The sequence below is a fragment of the Apium graveolens genome, chromosome 1 (assembly GCF_009905375.1).
Source record: "Apium graveolens cultivar Ventura chromosome 1, ASM990537v1, whole genome shotgun sequence".
NCBI lineage: Eukaryota > Viridiplantae > Streptophyta > Magnoliopsida > Apiales > Apiaceae > Apium > Apium graveolens.
The window spans coordinates 18,152,474-18,175,974 of record NC_133647.1 but is presented as its reverse complement, the minus strand read 5'-3'; the positions used below and the strand labels follow the sequence as shown (position 1 = coordinate 18,175,974).

The following is a 23,501-nucleotide window of genomic DNA, read 5'->3' as shown; positions in this document are numbered from 1 at the left end:
GGAGTATGTTTCTCGAGAAATACAAGAATCATGCATCTGTGATTGCCTATATTGAGAAAAGTTGACTTCCTTTTAAGGAAAAATTTATTTACGCGTGGATGAATAAAGTGAATCACTTTGGGAATCATGTGACGTCAAGAGTTGAAGGTGCTTAGCCAAAACTTAAAAGTTATCTCCAAGTCTTTACTAGCAACCTCCACGGTGTAAAAGAAAATATTTGTCTAGTTATAGAAAATGAATTTCATGATATCAAGGCCCGGCTTTCATCCGAGAAGATACACATATCAAATAAATTTCAGATTCCGTTATTTAAGCAAATAGTTGGTCATGTATCTAGAACTTTTGAAGCAATATTAATTGGGAAAATATGATGTCCTGCGACCATGTAGAGGTAACTTTACGAGTTCAATGGGGCTTCCGTGTGCTCACATAATTAGAGCTCGAGTTCAACCCCTGCAACTTGATTACATATATCCACAATGAAGACTTGACATAAGGTGTCCGGTAAGATGTGATAACAAAAATAAACAGATAGAAGGTCTACTTGAAAGAGTTAATGATAAATATCAAAGATTGCCTCTCACACAAAAGAAAGACGTGAGAGAACAAATTTCCAAAATTGCTATTCTATCTATTCCACCGACTCTTGAACCTAGGATTTATCCACACAAAAGAATGTCAATTGATTCGCTAAAACGAAGACACGAAAGTTCTACAACTCCTAATCCTTCACTTTTTGAAATCATTGAGAATGCTCAACATAAACGCAAAAAATTATAGTAAGTTACTGCCTATTGTAATGTTTCTAAAACCAATGCCTAAATTTTGTTAAACTGTTCCTGTAATATATTTCTTAACTTAATATATTTTAATTTTTTTTAATGTAAGTGATCTACAATCAAACTTGCTATATTTTGTTTGTTTAATGTATATGTATGGATCGAGTTTGGATGACAATGTTGATTTATCCATTGATATTATATTGCTGATTTTCAGATTTTATTGTAACATTTTAGTTGGACTTTTGTAATAAGTATGGAGATATGGAGATGCACTCTTAATATTAGATGTTCTATTTTATTTTAAGTTTTGATGTAGTTGATGTGTTCTTTTAATATTTATGATGTATATTTAGCAGACTGATATAAGAGTGAGCACAAGGTACACAACTACATATGCAAGTACTCTAACTTATTTATCGAATGATAAATATTTTACACTTGCTTCCCTGTTTGTAAAGATGCACTTATGCTACATGCGAACCCAAGAATCATTGGCAAAGACTACATTGATGTCATAGAGCCATAAATTATTTGATTTATTTATCTGGAAAGGTTACAACCAAAGCCCTACATGGACGACTTTGACAAAATCTCACAAAGTCGCAATCATTTCCCCTGATTCATGAAAGATGCAAAGGACTTAACCAAGGACATGGCATTGTCTGTTGTGGAGTCAAACAAATGAAATACATGATTTTCATTTTTTGTCTCCACGACTTCAATTTCTCCACCATAACCACTTTTCTCCAACAATTCTTTGTAATACAAGCCCCTGTGCTTTAAAAGATCTTGCTCAGCAACAAATATTAACACTTTCTTGCATTCTAGGCTAGATAGCCTCGGATCCGAGCCTGGGTTAATTAACGGGTCATCCAACCCGTTACTTCCCGGGCTGGTGTAAACCCACAGATTATTGATATAGTCTCTACTTCCCGGATCAACAGGTTCACCACCCACTGCTTCTTTTCCCCAGAAATATGGATGCACCAAAACAATCCCTTCGAGGTTCAAACCTTCCGGTTTCTCCAACCCGACCCGGAGAGCTAAGTTGTGTGATAGGGTAGACCCTGCACTGTCACCTGCAAAAAACACCCTTTGAAAATCAGCATAGTCATTCAGCCATGGCTCTTGACCATTTCTTGTGGAATGAGACGCAGCCCATATTACAGCTTCCCATGAATCTTCGTAGGCAATAGGCACAGGATACTCTGGGGCTCTACGATAATCAACGGAAACAACGATAATGTTTGCTTCAGCCACAAGATTGTTGAGGTGAGTGTGATAAGCCGGCGAAAATGCAGTTTGTATCACGAAAGCACCTCCATGAAAATAAACTAGAAGTGGTAGTTTGCGATCAGCATCAACGGATTTTGGGACGTAAAGTCTAGCAGAAACACCCGTACTAGCATTTACTGTGACGTCCTTGGATCGGACGCCTGTGGCCAGATCGACTGATGCAGGAACGATATCGTTCCCCATTAAGCGCTCGATCTGGCCAGCTTTAAGGACTCGAAACATAGGGAAGAAGTCTTGGAGTATTTCATTAGTGGACTCCATAGTAAGTTGAAAAAATTAAGTGAAAGATAAACTTGGTATGAGTGTGTGTGTCAGTGTGTGGTTATATTAGGTCCATTGTTGCATAAATAAACGAGAAATATAAATGTGGTAGATAGATGACATTTGAGAAGAAATAATTGAGAGGTCCTTGTAGTCAATTGTAGACACATTGTCGTGGACGTAATTCTGTTATAGTACTAGTTTTCTAGTTAAATGAGCTTTCTATTGTCAATTGTCAGCTGTCATGTATTGGTTCTCTTCTTGTTTCTAGCAACCTAAAGTTCCTACACATAAATCATAGAGAGTTGTACATAAATCATGTTGTTTATTATTAAGGATTTTTCTTATATATGCCCAACATGTACCAACAGAAATTCTTACTAAGAATAATCAAAACACATTGCCACGCCGTTCTTTCTTCGTTGATGAATAATACCGCTGACCTAACCAAGCACACAACATTGCGAGTTCACAGATGAAATACACATGATCCTCATCTTTTATTTGCACATATTTAACTTTTCCTGGCCGACCACTTTTTTTCCAGCTGCTCTCTGTAACATCTTTCTCACCTTCAATTATTATAACTAATTTTCGCAAATTCTTGGATCCAGTCCCGGGTTAATAAGCGTGCTAAGTTACCAGTTTTCGCAAATTAAGTCTCTGTATGTTTTTTGGCACATTTGTTCAAAATGTAAAATATGCTCTAATAAGACATGCCACAACAAGAGGAAATGATGACTTCCCAAAGAGTGGATATCATAGATCGATAAATTTTTTATTATATTGGTGTCAAAACGTTCAAACCAAGCACTACATCGACTGAGACACATACTCGCACTCATTTTCTGTTGTGGCGTTGAACAGATGAAATACATGATTTTCATTTTTTGTCTCCAAAAGTTCAACTTTTCCACCATAACCACTTTTTTCCAGTAACTCTTTGTAATACACGCCCCTGGGTTTTAGAAAATCTTGCTCAGCTACAAAAATTAACACTTTCCTGCATCCCGGGCTAGATATCCTCGGATCTGAGCCCGGGTTAATTAACGGGTCATCAACACCATTACTTCCCGGGCAGGTATAAAGCCATATCTTCTCTCCGAAGGCTCTACTTTCCTGCTAAACAGGTTCACCACCAACTGCTTCTTTTCCCCAGAAATATGGATGCACCAAAACAATTCCTTCGAGGTGGAAACCTTCCGGTTTGTCCAATCCCACTCGAAGAGTTAAGTTGTGTGATATGTTAGCCCCTGCACTGTCACCTGCAAAAAACACTCTTTGAAAATCAGCATAGTCATTCAGCCATGGCTCTTGACCATTTCTTGAGGAATGAGAAGCAGCCCATTTTACTGCTTCCCATGAATCTTCGTAGGCAGTCGGCAGGGGATGCTCGGGGGCTCTACGATAATCAACAGAGACAACTATAACATTTGCTTCAGCCACAAGGTTATTGAGGTGAGTATGATAAGCTGGCCAAAACGCAGTTTCAACCACGAAACCGCCTCCATGAAAATAAACTAAGAGTGGCAGTTTGTGATCAGCATCAACAGATTTTGGCACGAACAGTCTAGCAGAAACACCGGTACTGGCATTAATCGTGACATCCTTGGATCGGACGCCTGTGGCCAGATCGACTGATGCGGGAACTGTGTCGTTCCCCATCAACCGCTCAATCTGGCCACCTTTCAGGACTCGAAACACAGGGAAAAAGTCGAGGAGTATTTCATTCGAGGACTCCATCATGATTTGTTTAGAGTGAAAAATTAAGAGAGAAACTTGATAAACTGGCCGGTATGTGTTTGTGCGTGGCTCTATCCTGTCCTTTCTATAACAAATTAACGAGAAGCATGATAAATGTGGTAGATGGATGACATCTAAATTATAGTTGAGACCTTTAGTCAATTAAAGACACACGTTTACGATTTTTGTAAATAATATAGATTTCGTTTCTCAGTTGTGTGCTTATTCTTGTTTCTAGTTGAAGTTCCTAGCCAATTCAATCATTACACCGTTTTCTGTTAAACATTTGGATTTTTTTTACTAATTTTTTGGTCGTGATGGAGGTCTCATATTTTCCGGAATCAATGATAACTATGCCTGAAGAACCTTAAGAACTTGGTGGCTATATTACTCATCTGAGAATCCCAGAACCGCCAGAAGCAAATATTTTACTCATTTGAGTTTCAGATCCGCGAGAAGCAAAAGTTCTGCAATTATTCACAAATTTTGTTGTTCTTAATTGAGTATTACCCATAACTTAGTAATGTCAGGAACTAGCTAGGTAGATCCTTAACATTTAACTCTTTCTTATATTGTTTCTTGTTTTTTACTGTCGTTTCTTCTAAGTTTTGATGAAACTTAACTTCAGGCTCCAAGAAAGATCGATGAAACAAATTTAATCACAGTTGCTTATTCAGGTTCATGTGCATTGAACACTTATTGAGCATTATTTGGCGGGGAATGGTGAGAGTAACTAAACGCGAACTTACTCTGTCACAGTAACTAAACGCGAACTTACTCTGTCTTTCCCTCATTTATGAAAGAGGCGACTGACCTAACCAACGACACAGCATTGTTAGATGTAGGATTAAACAGAAAAAATACATGATCCTCATCTTTGTTTTCCACAAATTCAACTTTGCCTCCCCAGCCACTGTTTTCCAACAACTCTTTGTAATAAATTCCCCTATGCCTTAAACTATCTTTCTCAGCCACAAAAACTAAAACTCGCTTGCACCCTAGGCTCCAAATCTTCAGGTCTGCGCCTGGATTCACCAACGGGTCATCTATCCCACTACTACCTGGATTGGCATAAAGCCACAACTTCTCGCAAAATGCTCTGCTTTCAGGGTCAGCAGGCTCGCCACCCACTGGTGTCTTCCCCCAAAAAAATGGATGCACCAGAACAATCCCTTCAACATGCATACCTTCCACCTTTTCTGACCCTGCAAGCATGGCCATGTTATGTGCTATGTTAGCACCTGCGCTGTCACCCGAGAAAAACACACTTTGAAAATCAGCATACTCATTCAACCAGGCCTCTTGACCATTCCCTGAGGAATGTGAAGCGGCCCATAGTATGGCATCCCATGAATCTTCATACGCGATTGGTAATGGATGTTCTGGTGCTCTACGATAATCCACAGATACAACGATAATGTTGGCCTCGGCTGCAAGGTTGTTGAGAAAAGTGTGATAAAGTGGCGAGAAAGCTGTGTCAATCACGAATGCACCTCCGTGAATATAAACAAAAAGCGGAAGTTTATGACCAGTGTCAATGGATTTTGGCAAGTAAAGTCTAGCAGAAACACCAGACTCTGCATTAATTATAACGTCCTTGGATCGCACGCCTGTGGCCGGATCGACTGATGCAGGAACTGTAACGTTCCCTATCAATCGGTCGACCCGGCCACATTTTAAAACTCGGAAAAAGGGGGAGAAGTCATGAAGTATTTCCTCAGTAGAAGCCATGAGGGGTCAGTAGTAAAAATTCAAGAGAAAGAAACTTGATGTCCAGGTGTGTGGGCTAGTACAGCCTTTATATTTTCATTTTCGACAAAAATAGCAAGAACAAGTTTCACACAATCTTGGTTTTCTCTAATTAATTAAATATTTCAGCGGTCCTTTTAATAAACATAATAGGGCGATTAACATGATCATCATCTAATTACGTGTTATCCGGCTATAACCTTTTGCTCTTGTCTTCACAAGAAGAAACAATGGGGTGTCCTATGTAAGACGCTTAGAATTTTTCGTCTTTGGTTTTATTATTATACAAATTGATGTAATGTTATCTATGGTAGTGGCAATTTGTTGAAGATTCGTGTTAACAAAGCTGTGAAATTGTGTTTTTAGATTTCACGATTAATCATCTCAACTAACATACTAGTATAGAACCCGTGTCGTTCTCTGTACAAGCGTATGTAAAACATTTTTGTCCCCGTTGTGACTTGTATTGATGCTGTGAACTATCATTTGCTTATAGAGCAAATCCGAGATGTATGTAACTTGTTACTTGTGATTTCTTCTGATTATAGATTATAGTAGTAGTTAAGGGTAGCACTCAGTTTGCTTGCTTTGCTTGATATGTCAAGGACATAATAAGATTTAAAACACATCAAGCTATCGTGATCATCTTTCTCTATGCCTCATGAGTTTGGACGTAATGGAGTTGGATTTTTCTACAACGAGGATCTCTCCGCCAGAGTAGATGTCATGTAGTTGTTGGTTCCGTTTGGGTTTTAAAGTACCTCCAAATTATTCCCCTCCTAAGCTATCAATTATCAAATACTATTATTTATCATTTTGTTTTGTTTCAGATGGTAAGTAGCTATCATTTGATTGCAATTTCGAGTTTAGGTAGTTATTGTGTTTTAAATGAAATCTAGATTCCTCATAGAAAAAAGAAAAAGAAATCGAGTATTTAAGTGTAAATTAATATATATTTAATGACAAATCATTTCGAGTCACTTTCAGATTGAGGAGGTCGTGTGTCGGGGTCACTTTCAAATTTTATTTCATTAAAATTAGTTACAAATTATAACACGGATCACGAGGTGTTTTTTACTTGATTATTTATTTAGAACATCTGCGATGTGTCAAAAAGGTGTCAAAATGTCATGTGTCATGATGTGATAAGACAATATTGTTGGTTACACGTTGAAAGCTAAGAAATATTAACCAAATTAGCCAAATTTTGGCACTGAACAAAAATACAAACATCACCACCAAACATCTATAATTTTTTATCTAGTTTTAAAGATACATGATGTATGAATATTTGAACAACTTTGATTGCCAACCATTGAAACAAATATTGATAACAAGGATGTTAAGAATACAATAGAAAAAAAGAGAAAATAAAATAATATTAATTACGATAATTTGGTGCTAAAACTGTAATATATATATACTTGGAAATAATTGATGCATGTTACGAGATTATTGTTCCCACAAACATGAAAAAATTGAAGGAAACAAGTATATGTTTATTGATGAAAGATAGGAATTTACTGAATACAATGTAAGTCGTAACTAAGATCAAACTCAGATTGATTTCCCATTGTTTATGAAAGATGCAACCGACTTAACCAAAGACACGGCCTTGTCTGTTGTGGGATCAAACAAATGAAATACATGGTTTTCATCTCTTGTTTCCACTACTTCAACTCTTCCTCCCCAACCACTATTGTCCAGTAGCTCTTTGTAATACAATCCCCTGTGTTTTAAAACATCTTGTTCAGCTACATATATTATCACTCTCTTGCACCCCAGGCTCGACAATCTTGAATCCGAAGCCGGGTTGATCAACGGGTCATCCAAACCATTAGTATCCGGCTTTATGAAAAACCATAACCTGTCCAGAAAGTCCCTGATTTTAGGCTCAATACGTTCACCACTCAATGCTTCCTGTCCCCAAAAATATGAATGTACCAGTGCAATCCCTTCGACGTTATAGCCATTCGGTTTTTCGGTCCCAACCCGAATAGCCATGTTGTGTGCTATGTTAGCACCTGCACTGTCACCAGCAAAAAACACACTTTGAAGATCAGCATGTTCATTTAGCCATGGCTCTTGACCGGCTCTTGTGGAATGAGAAGCAATCCATTGTAAGGATGTCCATGAATCCTCGTACGCGACGGGTAGGGGATGTTCAGGGGCTCTACGATAATCTACTGAGACTACCATAATGTTTGCTTCAGCCACAAGATTGTTAAGATGAGTCTGGTAAACCGGTGAGGAGGCCGTTCCAATCACGAAACCACCTCCATGAAAGTAAACTACAAGTGGCAGTTTCTGATCAGGTTTTACGGATTTCGGGACGTAAAGTCTAGCAGAAACAGTGTCACTAATTTTGACATCCTTAGATTGGACGCCAGTGGCAGGGTCGAACGAAGCAGGGACAGTTTCAAGTCCACTCAATCGTTCGACCCTGCCATCTTTGTAAACTCGAATAAGAGGGGAGAAATCATGGAGGATCTCAGAAGTAGAATCCATGAAGTTGATCAAAAATTCAGAAGAGAAGGGAAGCTGATTAACTTTTTATGTGAATGTCAGTGTAGATGCAATCTTCACTTAACTCGTTTATTCAAGGGGTGTATTTATGAGGAATTTTAAGGATTTTTTGAACATCCTTGAGTATTCAATTTAGATTTTTAAAACTCTTTCAAAATCTGGAGATATTTAATTTGGATTGTAAAAATTAATTAAAACCTGATTGTATTCAATTTAAATTTAAAAAAAATCTATCAAAATGGGTATTCAATTAGATTTTAAAAATTGCATTGAAATATTATGATATTTAAAAGTCCATGAATTTTGTTTTATTTGAAAAATATGTAAATTTTGATCGATTTGATGGTACATTTTTAATCTTTTAAAATCTCACCAAAATATATGAGATTTTGAATGATATCTAAACTTTTTACAGAATTATAAAGACTGGCAAGATTTTTTTTATCAATTCCATCAAAATCCGCAAATATTTAAAAGCAATGAAAACTTGTAAAATCTATGAATTATTATCAAATATTCAAAATCTCAATTAAATACACGTTACTGTACACATTACTGATTGTCACATGCTATGTTTGTCTTCTTTCAATAATTGGACTAGGGGAGAACGGGCCAGGCCTTAGGTTGGAATTGCGTACAGTGCGAGCCAACTGGGCTTCTAAATAAGGCAGTTCTGGATGCAGCCCGATCGCCTCATATTTTTTTATTTATAGTCTCCATGAGTTAGCAGCGGGAGAAAACACCAACCATTTTGTTACTTTTTTACATTTTAACTACTCATCTTTTTTCACCAAAATCCAACAAATTCTTATAAATTATAAAATTTTAATTTAAATTTGGATAGAAATTTAACTATAGTTCCCGTTCCGGTAACCAATTTAGAAAAAAATAGACAGATAGGCTAATGTTTAAATTAAATGTTTTAATTAAATAATTTTTTATTTAACAAAATTGCACATTTAGTTGAATTAATCTAAAATGATAAAATTGATAACATCAATAAAAGTAATAAACTTATTCTTTCGCTCAAACTCAAGAAACTATATTTACACACGAAAAGTAAGTTTATTATTTATATTATTTTGATCTAATATTTTAATAATTTCAATTATGCATAAATATTGTAATCATTATAATATCCCGTAATTTTTTAAATATTGATTAATAATAGAATAATAGAAAAAAAAGTATTAAAATTTGATTAAGATTAGGATTTAAAATTGAATTAGAATAACGGGCCTAAAATTTGGACCAGATTCTAATATGGATAACTTGTAGGTTAAGACATGGGGTTTTGTATCGCTATAAATAAACCATTTTCGTCTTACTCGTTTTTATTCATAAAATTCGTAGGGCTCTTCTCGACATAAATCAGCAATCTTGTAAAATTTGTAGAAAATTTATCGTAAGTCCGAATTTGTTGATTCCGGACTTTTCGGAAAGGTGTTTTCGTTTTCTACAACTTTTGTGTTTATTGTTTCCAAGAAAACGTCGTTTAGATGGTCAAAAATAGTAAATTCAGATCTGGTCAGATTTTGAGGTAAGTTTTCGATCGATCTTGCTAGTGTTTTCAAACTTGTGTGTTATACATGTATATTTGATTATCAAAACTTGGGCTAAGTGATGATTTATTTGAAAGTATTATGAGTTATAGTATACGTATTGTCGTATTATTGTATCTCTGTGGTGTCTAGATGATAATTTTGGATCTTTGATTTGTGTCATGGTTTGTGAAAATATTGAATAAGAATTTAGGACTGTAGTCACCGGATTGTAGTGACAGTTTTCTGAAAATTTAGGACCGTTATCACGGGGTTGTAGTGGTCTTGGCATGGATTATGGTTTTGAATTATTGTTGTTTATGTGGTATGTGGTATGTGTATCGAATAAGAATAAGGATACGTATCGAAAGTGTTTGTTTAGTATATCGTATTGTATAGATTATCGTATTTTGTTATATGTGTTCATGTTACTTGGCCAACTAGTTGGATCGATTGTTTTCTTGTCGGGCTGTATAGCTCATTCTTACAATTTCAGGTTTGGTCTAAGATTCGAGTTGATTAGCATTGAAATTCGAGGACTTATAATTGGAGTAGATTGACCTTTGGGCTTCCGCTTTTAGCTGCGCGTTTGTAATAGTCACCTCTGTAATAGACTTTTTCATCAAGAAATTATATTTGATTTTAGTTTTGATTTAGAATTAATAGTCCGGAAGTACGTGCTGTTACAATCATGGAATACTAAATCTCGGATATAAAAAGTTGATTTTACTATTACGGGTTCACATATAATATCAATTTTTTATAAAATATATTTGATTGATTAGTTTATATTCAATTTATTTTTTATATTAAAATATTAGTAAGTGTGAACATATATTTTTTATAAAGACTCTACTTTAAAAATATGATTAACTATAGTGAGGATTTTCATAGTTTTGTAAAGTTAGTTGGGTTAATTTGAGAAAAAATAAGTTATTTGGTTAAATTACAAAAAAATTAAAAGTTTGTTGGGTTTTTTATTTAATATATATATTAGTCATATCGACTTTTACTCAAATGAGAACTGTGAATACTATTAATTTTTGTAGTTAAAATTGGTAATTTTATAAAAAAATAAAATTTTTGATTTGCATAAAATCTTTAATTTACCGAATTTAATATTTCAACTTTTTTTAAAATCACCAATTCCCATTATGCTCATTTTAAGAGTTCTCACTCGAGCGCGGCTCGACCCTTGTCATATTTTTGTACTGATCTACATAAATTATTGAATATGTCAAAAACTTTAACTATCAAACCGATGAGGTGACTCAAGCAACAATGATTTACCTCGATTATAGTTCAAATAGAGAAAACATTAATCTTGATTCTCACTCAACTCAAAGATTTATTAGAACAAATATGAAAAATTAAGCTCAAATTTGGTGACTTTAACTTGAGTTTTATAAATCTCAGTGCATGGATAAAATTGATAAAAAGAAAGTGTAATTCCTGTGGGGTGCACCAGTGCTATATGTGAAGAAAAAAGATGGAAGTATGAGGCTGTGTATCGATTATCGCGAGTTGAATAAGTTGACGATTAAGAATAAATACCCTCTACCGCGAATCGATGATTAATTTGATCAGCTGAAAGGAGCTACTTGTTTCTCGAAGATTGATTTGAGATCTGGGTATCATTAGCTAAAAATTAAAGCGGGAGATATACCCAAGACGGCGTTTCGAACAAGATATGGGCATTATGAATTCTTGGTAATGGCGTTCAGTTTGACGAATGCGCCAGCTGCATTTATGGATCTCATGAATAAATGTTAGAACAATATTTGGACAAGTTCATAATAGTGTTTATCGACGATATCTTGATATACTCCAAGACGGAAGCTGAACATATGGAACATTTGAGGATCTCTTTTGGAATTTTAAGAAATGAAAAGTTATACGCGAAGTATGCGAAGTTTTCAAAGTGTGAATTTTGGCTAAAGGAAGTTCAGTTTCTTGGACATGTAGTAAACAGTGAAGGTATTAAAGTCGATCCTGCAAAGATAGAAGCTGTGATGAATTAGGATAGGCCAAAGACTCATACGGAAGTAAGAAGTTTTCTCGGACTAGCAGGATATTATAGAAGATTTGTGCAAGATTTTTCTAAGATTGCAGTCCCATTGACTAAGTTCACAAGGAAGAACGAGAAGTTTGTTTGGACGGACAAGTGCGAGGAAAGTTTTCAAGAGCTAAAGAAAAGGTTAGTAACTGTACCAGTGTTGGTTCTACCCGATAAAAAGGGTGAGTTTGTAATCTATAGAGATGCTTCATATAAAGGACTAGGTTGTGTGCTAATGCAACACGGAAAGGTAATAGCATATGAGTCAAGGCAGATAAACCCGCACGAACAGAAGTATCCTACGCATGATTTGGAATTGACAGCAATTGTGTTTGCTCTTATGATTTGGAGACACTATTTACACGGAGAAAAGTATGATATTTATACGGATCACAAGAGCTTAAAGTATATCTTTACGCAGAAAGAACTAAACATGAGGCAACAGAGATGTTTGGAATTGATTAAGGATTACGACTACACGATAAGTTATCATCCTGGAAAGGCGAATATTGTAGCGGATGCGTTGAGCCGCAAGGAAAGGTTGAATATGTTGACTTCGTTCGAAGAGTTGATCACAGAATTTGAGAAGTTATAAATAGAAGAACGAGTTCCAGAAGTTGCAAATGAAGCAATGTATGCGATGACATTTTAGCCATAAATTTTGGAAAAGATTCGTTGTTGTCAAGAACAAGTGATGAATCACGAAAAAGGTAAATTGACATGAGAAGAAGTGAGAGCTCAAAATGATGAAAAAGAAATCTATCGCGTTGGCTCGCGTATTTGGATTCCTAACATTGTAGAATTAAAGCACGAGATTTTGCACGAAGCGCATAACTCGAAATTTTCGATTCACCCTAGAAGTACGAATATGTACAAGGATTTGAAAGAAAGTTATTGGTGGCTGAACATGAAAAAGGAGATCGCAGAATGGATAAGTAAATGTTATACGTGTCAAAGAGTAAAAGCAAAACACCAACGTCCGAGTGGATTGCTTCAACTACTGGATATACCCAAATGGAAATGGGAGCATATCACGATGGATTTCGTGGTAGGATTGCCAAAGACTAAGTCTAATCATGATGCGATTTGGGTAACAGTCGATCGATTGACAAAATCCGCGCATTTCTTGCCAATCAACGAAAGATTCTCATTGAAAAAGTTGGTTAAGTTGTACTTGGATGACATTGTGATGCGTCATGGAGTACCAGTGTCTATCGTGTCTGATAGAGATCCGAGATTTAACTCGAGATTTTGGAGATAATTTCATGATTATTTGGGAATAAAGTTGGAAATGAGCACTGCGTATCATCCGCAGACAAATGGAAAAAGCGAAAGGACTATTCAAACGATCGAGGATATGCTCAGAACTTGTGCATTGGATTTAAAAGGAAATTGGGACGATCATTTACCATTGATTGAGTTTTCCTACAATAACAATTATCACGCAAGTATCGGCATGCCGCCCTATGAAGCGTTGTATGGAAGAAAATGCAGACCCCCTACTTATTGGGATGAAGTTGATTTGCGCAAGCTGTTAGGCCTATAATTAGTACAATAAACGAAAATGAAAGTGGAAGTGATTCGTAAAAGGCTGATAGCTGCTCAAGATCGATAAGTGAAAGTATGCGGACCAGAGCCGAAAGGATGTGCTACTCAAACCTGGAGACAAAATGTTGTTAAAAATATCTTCGTAGAAAGGTTTAACCAGATTCGGGAAGAAAGGAAAGTTTTTGAGCTTAAAAATAAAAGAAAAGACAAATGAGAAATCAAAATATGATACAATTACCATATTACCCCTGCCAATCCATTATATAAACTCCCTCCTCCCTTCTCTTTCTCCCCTCTTCTCCACCGAACTCTCTCCTCTCTCTTTTCTTTTTCTCTCTCTCGCTCTTTCTCTTTCTTCCCCTCTCTCTCACCCGAGTTATCTTTCTCTCTCTCTCTCTCACCTACATGCAACACTAAATTCTACTTAGAATTTAAAGATATTGTCATTGATCTTCATCATTTACAATCCTCTATTTATATACTCTTTTTATGTAAGTGTTTGAGAAGGTTTTTGCATCAACATCTCTTGGTAATATCTAAGAAAACATAATTTCTTAGTGTGTGATCTTAATAGAGTATACTGCACTAAATTATGTGCTATTCTTTGGTTTTATTTTGATGTTGGTTTGAATTTTTGCTTGTAAAAAGGGGGTTTGATTTTGATTCGAGTTTTGCAAAGGGTTTTGGTTTAAAAATCTAGTTTTTGGGTTCGGTCTTTCTTTTAAATGATTCGAATGGATGAGTTGTGGCTTGAACTTGAGTTTATGCTTGATTCTTGAACTTGCATGTTGATCATTGTTAGTTAATAGTTAACTTTTGGGCTTTCATGTTGATTATTGTTAGTTAATAGTTAACTTTTGGGCTTGCATGTTGATCATTTCTAGTTAATAGATAATTTTTGGACTTACATATTGATGATTGGATTTAGAGGAGTTTTGGTTCGATCTTAATATAAAAGAAAAAGTGTTTAAAGGGTTGTCTTGTTAAGAATTGACTGAAAATAGGCTTTAAAGATAAAAATTGACTTTGCATGTTAATTTAAGAGTTGCCTGTTGTTTTTTTGATTAAGGCTGAATAAGGCTTGGATTTGTAATAAAGAAACAGTTTTTAAACTACTTGATTGGTTGATGAGATTTGTGATTTGATAACTTGTTGCTTATGACTTTGTTTTGATTAGAATTTTGTGGTATCAATGGATGATATGGCAACATTTAATTAGTTTAAGTCCTAATAAGGCTAGGATAAAAAATCTAGATTATGCATGATGACAATAAGTGGTTGCATGTTGATTTGTTGGCTTAGTTCCATTATTTTGGTTCGAATTTTTGAGTTAAAAAGAAAGGAATAAGTTGTTTGGTTATCGAATTATTTTTTTGGTTTACTATGTGTTTTGGTTCGAATTATAAGATTAAAAAGAAAAGGATGAGTCATTTCGATATAAGGTTATATAATTAGGGTTTGGAGTATTAAGGTGTTAGATATATTTGTGATGTCATGTCTACTATGATTTGTATTTAGTTTTCAGATCTTACTTAACATGACAAATCAGTACTTAACTGGAAATCAGTACTTATACCGAAGTCAGGACTTAAGATATCAGAACTTAAGTTATCAGAACTTAAGTTATCAGAAGATATTTATCAGGAGATAATATCAGGATTAAAGAAGACTTTCAGATAAGGAAGGCGGCTGATTGAAAGGAAAGAAGATCAAGACAAACATAAGAAGAGATATGCATGGAGAAGAATTCTATGAAGAATAGAATACTTGGAAGAAAAGATAACTAGTTGATATATATTAGGAAGCAGAATTATATTCTATATCAATTAGAAGATTATCTTGTAACTGTGTGTTTATATAAACACAGCATAGGGTTTACACTATATGTGTTATTTAATTCGAGAATATTATTCATTGTAACCCTAGCAGCTCTCGTGATATTTGTTCATCACTGAGAGAGGACAGTTCTATTGTAACAGAGTTTATTATATTGAATAAAAAATGTGTTCTGTTACTTGAGTTCTTAATTCGATTTGATTGTAGTAAACATTGTATTCAACCCCCTTCTATAGTGTGTGTGACCTAACAAGTGGTATCAGAGCAATCTGTTAACATACATACAGTAAAGATCCAAAAACAATCATGTCTGAAGAAACACAAACTCCAACTAAGCCAACCAAAACTGAAGAAACTCCAAAGACTCAAATCCATAATCGATATGAGACTATTAGGGTTCCCATACTGAAACCTTCTGAGTATCCCATATGGAAGGTGAGGATGTCTATGTTTCTGGAAGCTACAGATCCAGAATACCTTGACAGAATTAATGAAGGACCACATAAGCCAACCAAGCTTCTGTTGTAGTTGCAGATCAGCCAGCACAGACTGTACCAAAGGAGAAAAGTGAATATACAGCTGAAGATATCTCATCTATTGCAAAGGATGCAAAGGTAAGACATTTGCTGCATAGTGCCATTGATAATGTCATGTCAAACAAGGTAATTAACTGCAAGACTGCAAAGGAGATATGGGATGCCTTGGAGATAAGATGCCAGGGAACTGATTCAATTAAGAAGAATGGGAGGACTATACTCACTCAAGAGTATGAGCACTTTGACTCAAAACCTGATGAGTCATTAATTGGTTTAAATGACAGATTTGTCAAACTCTTTAATGATCTGTCACTGGTGGATAAGGAATATGATCTTGAAGATACTAATCTCAAATTCCTTTTAGCTCTTCCTGAAAGTTGGGATTTGAAGGCCACAACTATAAGAGACAACTATGCTCTTGATGAAACTACTCTTGATGAAATTTATGGTATGCTCAAGACTCATGAACTTGAGATGGATCAAAGAAGCAAGAGGAATGGGAAAAAGTCAAGGACAGTTGCTTTTAAGGCTAAGGAGGAATCCCCTAAAGTGGTTGTCTCAAAGAAAGGCAAAGGAAAGGCTCTCATCACAAAGTCTGATACTGAGTCATCAAGTTCTGATAGTGATGAGGATTCAGAAACTGAAACTCTATCTGAGATGGATGCTGATGAAGAGATGATGAAGTTGTGTGCTCTTATGGTGAAAGGTGTCACAAAGATAGCATACAGGAAATTCAGAAGGGGAAAGAAATTTTCCAGGAAAGGTGCAAGTTCTGATAAGAAAAGTTTCAGAAAATCTGAAGGCAAAGGAGGAAAATCTGACAAAGGAGATTACTCAAATGTCAAATGTTACAACTGTGGTGAAAAAGGCCACATATCTCCTGATTGCAAGAAAGGAAAAAGTGACAAAGGCAAGGCTCTTGTCACAAAGAAGAAAAGCTGGACAGACACTTTAGATTCTGAAAGTGAGGTGAACTATGCCTTGATGGCAAATGCTGATAGCAGTTCTGAAGCTGCTGAGTTAAAGGTACCTCAAACAACTTATGCTTTTCATACTGATGATATTACTGAGTTGAGAAGATATCTTAAAACCATGTTCATTAATTATAGAGATCAAACTTTCACATATGAAAGATTAACTTATGAAAATCTTGCTTATAAAAAAAGGAATGGTTATTTAGAAAAAGAGTTAGTTATGTTCCATCAAACTCAGAAAGATAGAGATGATGCTTTTTATGTTAGAGATGAAGTGCTTAAAATGAATGAATCTCTAAAAACTGAGTTAGAAAAGGAAAGAGAGATTATCAGGACTTGGACTAACTCTGGCAGAACAACTCAGAATTTGTTAAGTAGTGGAAATTGGAAAGAGGGCTTAGGTTATGGAGATGATAAGAATAATAAGGGAACTGTAGAAATTGAGCCTATAGTTGTTAAACAAAAGCCAAAGGTAAATCCTGTTAAGTTTGTAGCTATAAAGTCTGATATTGATAAATCAGAAGTTAAAGAGAAATTAACTTCTGACAAACCAAAACAAGATAAGCCAACTGAAGTTAACATAGGCTTAATGACAAAGAAGTAGCTTAAGCATAAGCTGAAAGATGTTAAGAATATAAACAAGGTAAAGCCGCCTCTGAAAAATAGGAATGGAAAGGAAGGTGTGAATAAAAGCAATGATTATAAGCCTGTTCCTAATGCTCCTAGAAAGAAATGTTATAATTGTGGAAATTCTAACCATCTGGCTTCTTTTTGCAGGAAGAATAAGAACATAAACTCCTTACCTTCAAAATCAGGAGTTAAGAGTCAGTCTGTTAGATATAGGCCACAAGATCCTTGTTTTTATTGTGGTAGTTTATGTCATTCCATTAATACTTGTAAGCAATATCATAGTTTGTACTATGATTATTATCAAATAAAACCTTCTTTAAAGAAAGTTAGCATTGTTCCTTCTAGTGTAAGTTCTGATACAAAGTCTGATAATGTAAATGCTGATAAGAAAAATTTTAACATAAATTCTGATGTTAAATCCGCTGCAAATGTTAACAAACTTAATAAGGCCAAAGGATCCAAGCAAGTCTGGGTCATTAAAACTAATCATTAGTGGTCTTTGTGATTGCAGGGCAATAGGAAAATATCCTAGTTCTGGACAGTGGATGTTCAGGACATATGACTGGAAATAAAGCCCTGCTATCAGACTTTGTGGAGAAAACTGGCCCAGGTGTTTCGTATGGAGATGGCAACATGGGAAAAACTCTGGGATATGGCAATATCAATCATGGGAATGTCATCATTGAGAAAGTAGCTCTAGTCTCAGGACTTAAACACAATCTGCTGAGTGTTAGTCAAATATGTGACAGAGGTTATCATGCAGATTTCTTTGAAGAATACTGTGAAGTTGTAAGCAAATCTACAGGCAAAGGTGTTCTGAAAGGATACAGGCATGGTAACATTTATGAAGCCAAGCTTTCAACAAGTTCTGATGGTTCTGCAATCTGTCTGTTAAGTAGAGCATCAATTGAAGAAAGCTGGGATTGGCAAAAGAAACTCTCTCATTTAAATTTTAACAATATAAATGAACTTGTCAAGAAAGATCTTGTGAGAGGACTGCCAAAATCAGTGTTTGCTCCTAATGGCCTTTGTGATTCATGTCAAAAGGCAAAACAAAGAAAATCTTCATTCAAGAGCAAGACTGAATCTTCAATTCTTGAGCCTTATCACCTTCTACATGTTGATCTATTTGGTCCAGTGAATGTCATGTCTATTGGAAAGAAGAAATTTGCTATGGTCATAGTGAATGAGTTCACCAGATACACATGGGTGTATTTCTTGCACACAAAAAGCGAAACTGCATCTATCTTGATTGATCATGTCAAACAACTGGATAAATTGGTCAAAGACTCTGTGAAAATCATAAGAAGTGATAATGGCACTGAGTTCAAAAATTTGATTATGGAAGAGTTCTGCAAAGACCATGGAATCAAGCAGGAATTTTTTGCTCCTAGAACTCCACAGCAAAATGGAGTTGTCGAAAGAAAGAATAGAACTCTTATTGAAGTTGCACGAACTATGCTTGATGAAGCAAAGTTACCAACCTACTTTTGGGCCGAAGCAGTGCAGACTGCTTATTTTACTCAAAATGCAACACTTATCAACAAGCATGGAAAGACAACATATGAGATGGTGAAGAAAAAGAAGTCAAATCTAAAGTACTTTCATGTATTTGGATGCAAGTGTTTTGTTCTTAGGACTCATCCTCAACAACTATCCAAATTTGATCTAAAAGCTTATGAAGGAATTTTTGTTGGATATCCACTTTCCACAAAAGCCTTCAGAGTCTACAATTTAAGAATAAGGGTTGTCATGGAATCTATCAATATCTCTTTTGATGATAAGAAGATTACAGGACTTGAAGATTTCAATGATCATGATCAGCTGAGATTTGAGAATGAAGTTTTAAATTCTGATTCTCTAAATCCTGACAGTCTAAATCCTGATACTGCAAATTCTGATGGATTAAACTCTGATATCATTGAAAATGTGGTGACTACGCCAAAGCAAGATGCACCTGCGCAGGGGGGGCATATTGAAGATCCAACCACATCTCAAGAAGCATCAGAACCAAGAATAGGCTCTTCAAGTTCTGATTCATCAAATTCTGATGGGGCAAGTTCTGATAATTCTAGAAACTCAAATTCTGATTCATCAAGTTCTGATGGGCCAAATTCTGATAATTCTAGAAACTCAAATTTTGAAGGATCCAACTCAAAGAGCATAATTTCAGGGGAGCACCAGAAAATGTTGATGGAAACAGCATGGATCTTGGGGGAGCATCCAGTTCTAGAGATAACCTTCCATCTGCAAGGAAGTGGACTAAAGCACATACACCTGACTTGATTATTGGAGATCCTGAAGCATGTATTAGAACTAGAACAGCAACATCAAATGAATGTCTCTATCATTCGTTTCTTTCTCAGGCTGAACCAAAGAAAGTGGAAGAAGCTCTTCAAGATGCTGATTGGGTGCAAGTAATGCATGAAGAGTTAAATGAATTTGAAAGAAATAAAGTCTGGACCCTAGTGCCAAGACCAAAGAACAGATCAGTTGTTGGTACAAAATGGGTGTTCAGAAACAAAACTGATAGTGATGGCATAATTACAAGGAACAAAGCAAGGCTGGTTGCAAAAGGATACTCTCAACAGGAGGGAATTGATTATGATGAAATATTTGCACTAGTTGCTAGATTGGAAGCCATAAGGATATTTTTGGCTTATGCTGCTCACAAAAATTTTAAAGTCTTTCAAATGGATGTGAAAAGTGCTTTTCTTAACGGAGAATTGGAAGAAGAAGTATATGTTGAACAACCTCCAGGTTTTGTAGATTCAAAATTTCCTCATCATGTCTACAGACTTGATAAAGCACTTTATGGCCTTAAGCAAGCTCCAAGAGCATGGTATGAGACATTAGCACATTTTCTTCTGGAAAGTGGATTTAACAGAGGGACTATTAAAAAAACTTTATTCTATCTCAACCATGGAAATGACTTTCTTTTGGTGCAGATATATGTTGATGATATCATTTTTGGTTCTACAAATGACACACTTTGTAAAAGGTTTGCCAAGCTAAGGCAGTCAAGATATCAAATGAGTATGATGGGAGAACTTAGTTATTTTTTGGGCCTTCAAGTCAAGCAGAATGAAGAAGGAACTTTTATTTGTCAATCTAAGTACACCAAAAATTTATTGAAGAAGTTTGGAATGCAAGATTGTTCAAGTGCATCCACTCCTATGGCCACTGCAACAAAATTGGATAAGGATACTGGTACATCAGTAGATATTACTGATTACAGAGGTATGATTGGTTCACTACTCTATCTAACTGCAAGTAGACCTGATATCATGTATGCTACCTGTCTTTGTGCAAGATTTCAAGCAGATCCAAGAGAACCTCACTTAATAGTTGTGAAAAGAATTTTCAAGTACCTTAAGGGTACAACTGATCTGGGATTGTGGTATCCTAGAGAATAAGACTTTAAGCTAATAGGTTACTCAGATGCAGATTTTGCAGGATGCAAAATTGACAGGAAAAGCACAAGTGGAAGCTGCCAATTTCTTGGAGGCACATTGGTTTCTTGGTTTAGCAAGAAACAGAAGTCAATTTCCACATCAACTGCAGAAGCAGAGTACATTGCTACAGGAAGCTGTTGTGCACAGATTCTTTGGATGAAAAATCAGTTACTGGATTATGGGTTAACATATTCTAAAAGCCCTATTTACTGTGATAATCAAAGTGCTATTGCTATGACAGGTAATCCAGTTCAACACTCAATGACAAAGCACATCAGCATTAGGTACCACTTCATAAGGGAGCATGTGATGGAAGGTACAGTGGAATTGCATTTTGTTCCAACAGATCAACAACTAGCAGATATCTTCACAAAACCACTGTGTGAAGCTACTTTTACAAGATTGGTAAATGAACTTGGAATGGTTTCAGGTTCTTTCTCTAAATCTGCCTAGTTTATGTTCTGATACATTAGACCTCATGATCAGTATTTACATATATTACTATTTTTATGTAGTTTGTGCTTAAATTGAAATTTTCTAAGTGCTGATTGTTGTTTGATGTGAATTTCTAAACTCTGATAGTGATATGAATGTTTCTGTGACTATTCAATCCAATGAGGATAACTGTGCTAGATGCTGACCTAGTAGTCTTCAATATACTAATATTCCCATGTTTGAAGTAATTATTTATGTGGAAATCTTTTAACACAAGCAAATTCTGATATTGAGCTTTGTTAAAGTTTACTTTGTGTATCTTATTACTAAGTCAAAAACTAGAATAGTGCTTCTTATCTGTTAAGTTCTGATGTTAGTAAATCTGATGGATGTACTAAGTGCAGATAAGCCTCACTTATCAAAAGAAAAAGAAAATAAAATAAATAAATATTAGATATTCATTTTAGATCTAGAGTAAAAATGTGGAAGGGAAGACCCAAGTGCATTGCTGGTATTAAGTAATATGCATTAGAAAAGCAAAATAAAATTTTCTTGGTGACTTTTCACATTCTCTGATTACTGGAGAAATACTCTGATAATAGCATAAATTCTGATAAGCAGTCGTGACTCACTTACACTGAGAAGCCACTGTAAAAAGGAATTTCAAAATATGCATAAAATGAGCACAAAACAGTTGAGGTGGACTTATGCATGAACTCATTCTGTAGTGGACTTCAGACTAATGACAGATTTTGAGCAAAGTTCTGAGTTATGCCTTATTTCTAAGATGTACTGAAGTGAATCAGACTTTACTCTTTGTCTGATATTTAGCTTAATGCACACACTTACACTCCATATGAATGATGAAAATTACTGTGGTGATCAATGTTGTTTTAGATGAACAGTTTAAGTGTCAGTTGCATAAATTCTGAGGACAAGTTCTGATGGAAGTTCTGATGATTAAGTTCTGTTGAAACCAAATCAGTATTTGTGTGAAGAATTACAGAAATAAACATTCACTTTTTGAGTTAAGGAGCCATATTCTGATGACTTTTAAATTCTGATAATAATCAAGTTCTAATGCTAACGTGGAAGTATTTATTTACTTGATTTATTTTTGGTCATTACTTGAACGGTCATATTTTTTACAGAATATCGGTTTATGTGAGATAAAGCAGTAATAATCATTTGTTTAGTGGGAACAGTTTTTTTAAAAACTGAACGTGCAATGTAATAATTACTTATTTACCGTGCCCATTAACTTTTGCCTTAACTGCTACATGGCTGACAGGTGTAAAGGTCTGTTCCACTTCTCAATAACTGTTGTCACGTGGGTTGTCTAAGTAAAAGAGATAAAAGATTTTCAAATCTTTTATTCACATATCTATTCTATTCACTCTCTCTCTTTTTCTTATTCTCTCACATTTTCTGACGATTTTCTATACAGACATTTCATCAAACAACTTTCAGGAAAACTAATTTCTCACTTATTTCTGATGGCGCCCAAGGATTTAATTGTTGATGGAGCCAAGTTTGTACCAAATAACTATGCTGCAATCTTGAATAAGGCTGAAGCTCCATCAGATCTGCACTTTGTGCAAGATTTATTAGCCAATAGTGAGATTAGTATGCTTTGACCCAACCTCAAACTATTTCAAGCAAATAATTGCTGACATTTTGGCGAACTGGGCTTTTTGATAATGGTGGTGCTGCTGGTTCACCAAGCATAATTTTCATATCAGGAGATGTCGAGCATGTGGTTACTCCAGGAGCAGTTCGTAAAGCTCTCCACTTACCTGAAGGTTGTACATTCTCAACAGTGGAGGATCTTGTTTTACAGCAGCTTATGGCCATTCTGGGCTATGAGAAAAGTTTGGAAAAGCTGGGTCAACTGAAAAGATCAAATATCAGAAAGGAATGGAGCTTTTTCTTTGATTGTATCACTAAGGCATTCGCCAATAAATGCTTCAACTTTGATGCTATTCCCATCATGAGTCAGAAAATCGGGTATGCCCTTATCCATCAAACTCATTTTGATTTTGCAAGTATTGTGCTAGGTTTCATAGGGGATAGGATGACAGAGGATAGGAATGTAGTATACTTTGCTAGATTTTGTCAGCTTATATATACTTT

General features: G+C 35.4%; 3 protein-coding genes and 1 pseudogene across 3 annotated transcripts; all 4 read right to left on the bottom strand.

Moving 5' to 3' along the window:
• Nucleotides 1-1,273: 1,273 nt before the first annotated feature.
• Nucleotides 1,274-2,451, bottom strand: LOC141661532 (putative carboxylesterase 7). The gene has a single exon (XM_074468552.1). It carries the CDS (start codon nucleotides 2,337-2,339, stop codon nucleotides 1,389-1,391), a length of 951 nt encoding a protein of 316 aa, XP_074324653.1. The 5' UTR covers nucleotides 2,340-2,451; the 3' UTR covers nucleotides 1,274-1,388.
• Nucleotides 2,452-2,504: 53 nt separating this feature from the next.
• LOC141661543 (putative carboxylesterase 1) lies at nucleotides 2,505-4,193 on the bottom strand (annotated as a pseudogene).
• Nucleotides 4,194-4,727: 534 nt separating this feature from the next.
• Nucleotides 4,728-6,034, bottom strand: LOC141661524 (putative carboxylesterase 12). Its single transcript, XM_074468546.1, has one exon. The coding sequence runs from the start codon at nucleotides 5,811-5,813 to the stop codon at nucleotides 4,857-4,859; it is 957 nt and encodes a 318-aa protein (XP_074324647.1). The 5' UTR covers nucleotides 5,814-6,034; the 3' UTR covers nucleotides 4,728-4,856.
• Nucleotides 6,035-7,309: 1,275 nt separating this feature from the next.
• On the bottom strand, nucleotides 7,310-8,444 carry LOC141661515 (putative carboxylesterase 2). The gene has a single exon (XM_074468538.1). The coding sequence runs from the start codon at nucleotides 8,337-8,339 to the stop codon at nucleotides 7,389-7,391; it is 951 nt and encodes a 316-aa protein (XP_074324639.1). The 5' UTR covers nucleotides 8,340-8,444; the 3' UTR covers nucleotides 7,310-7,388.
• Nucleotides 8,445-23,501: the final 15,057 nt, after the last annotated feature.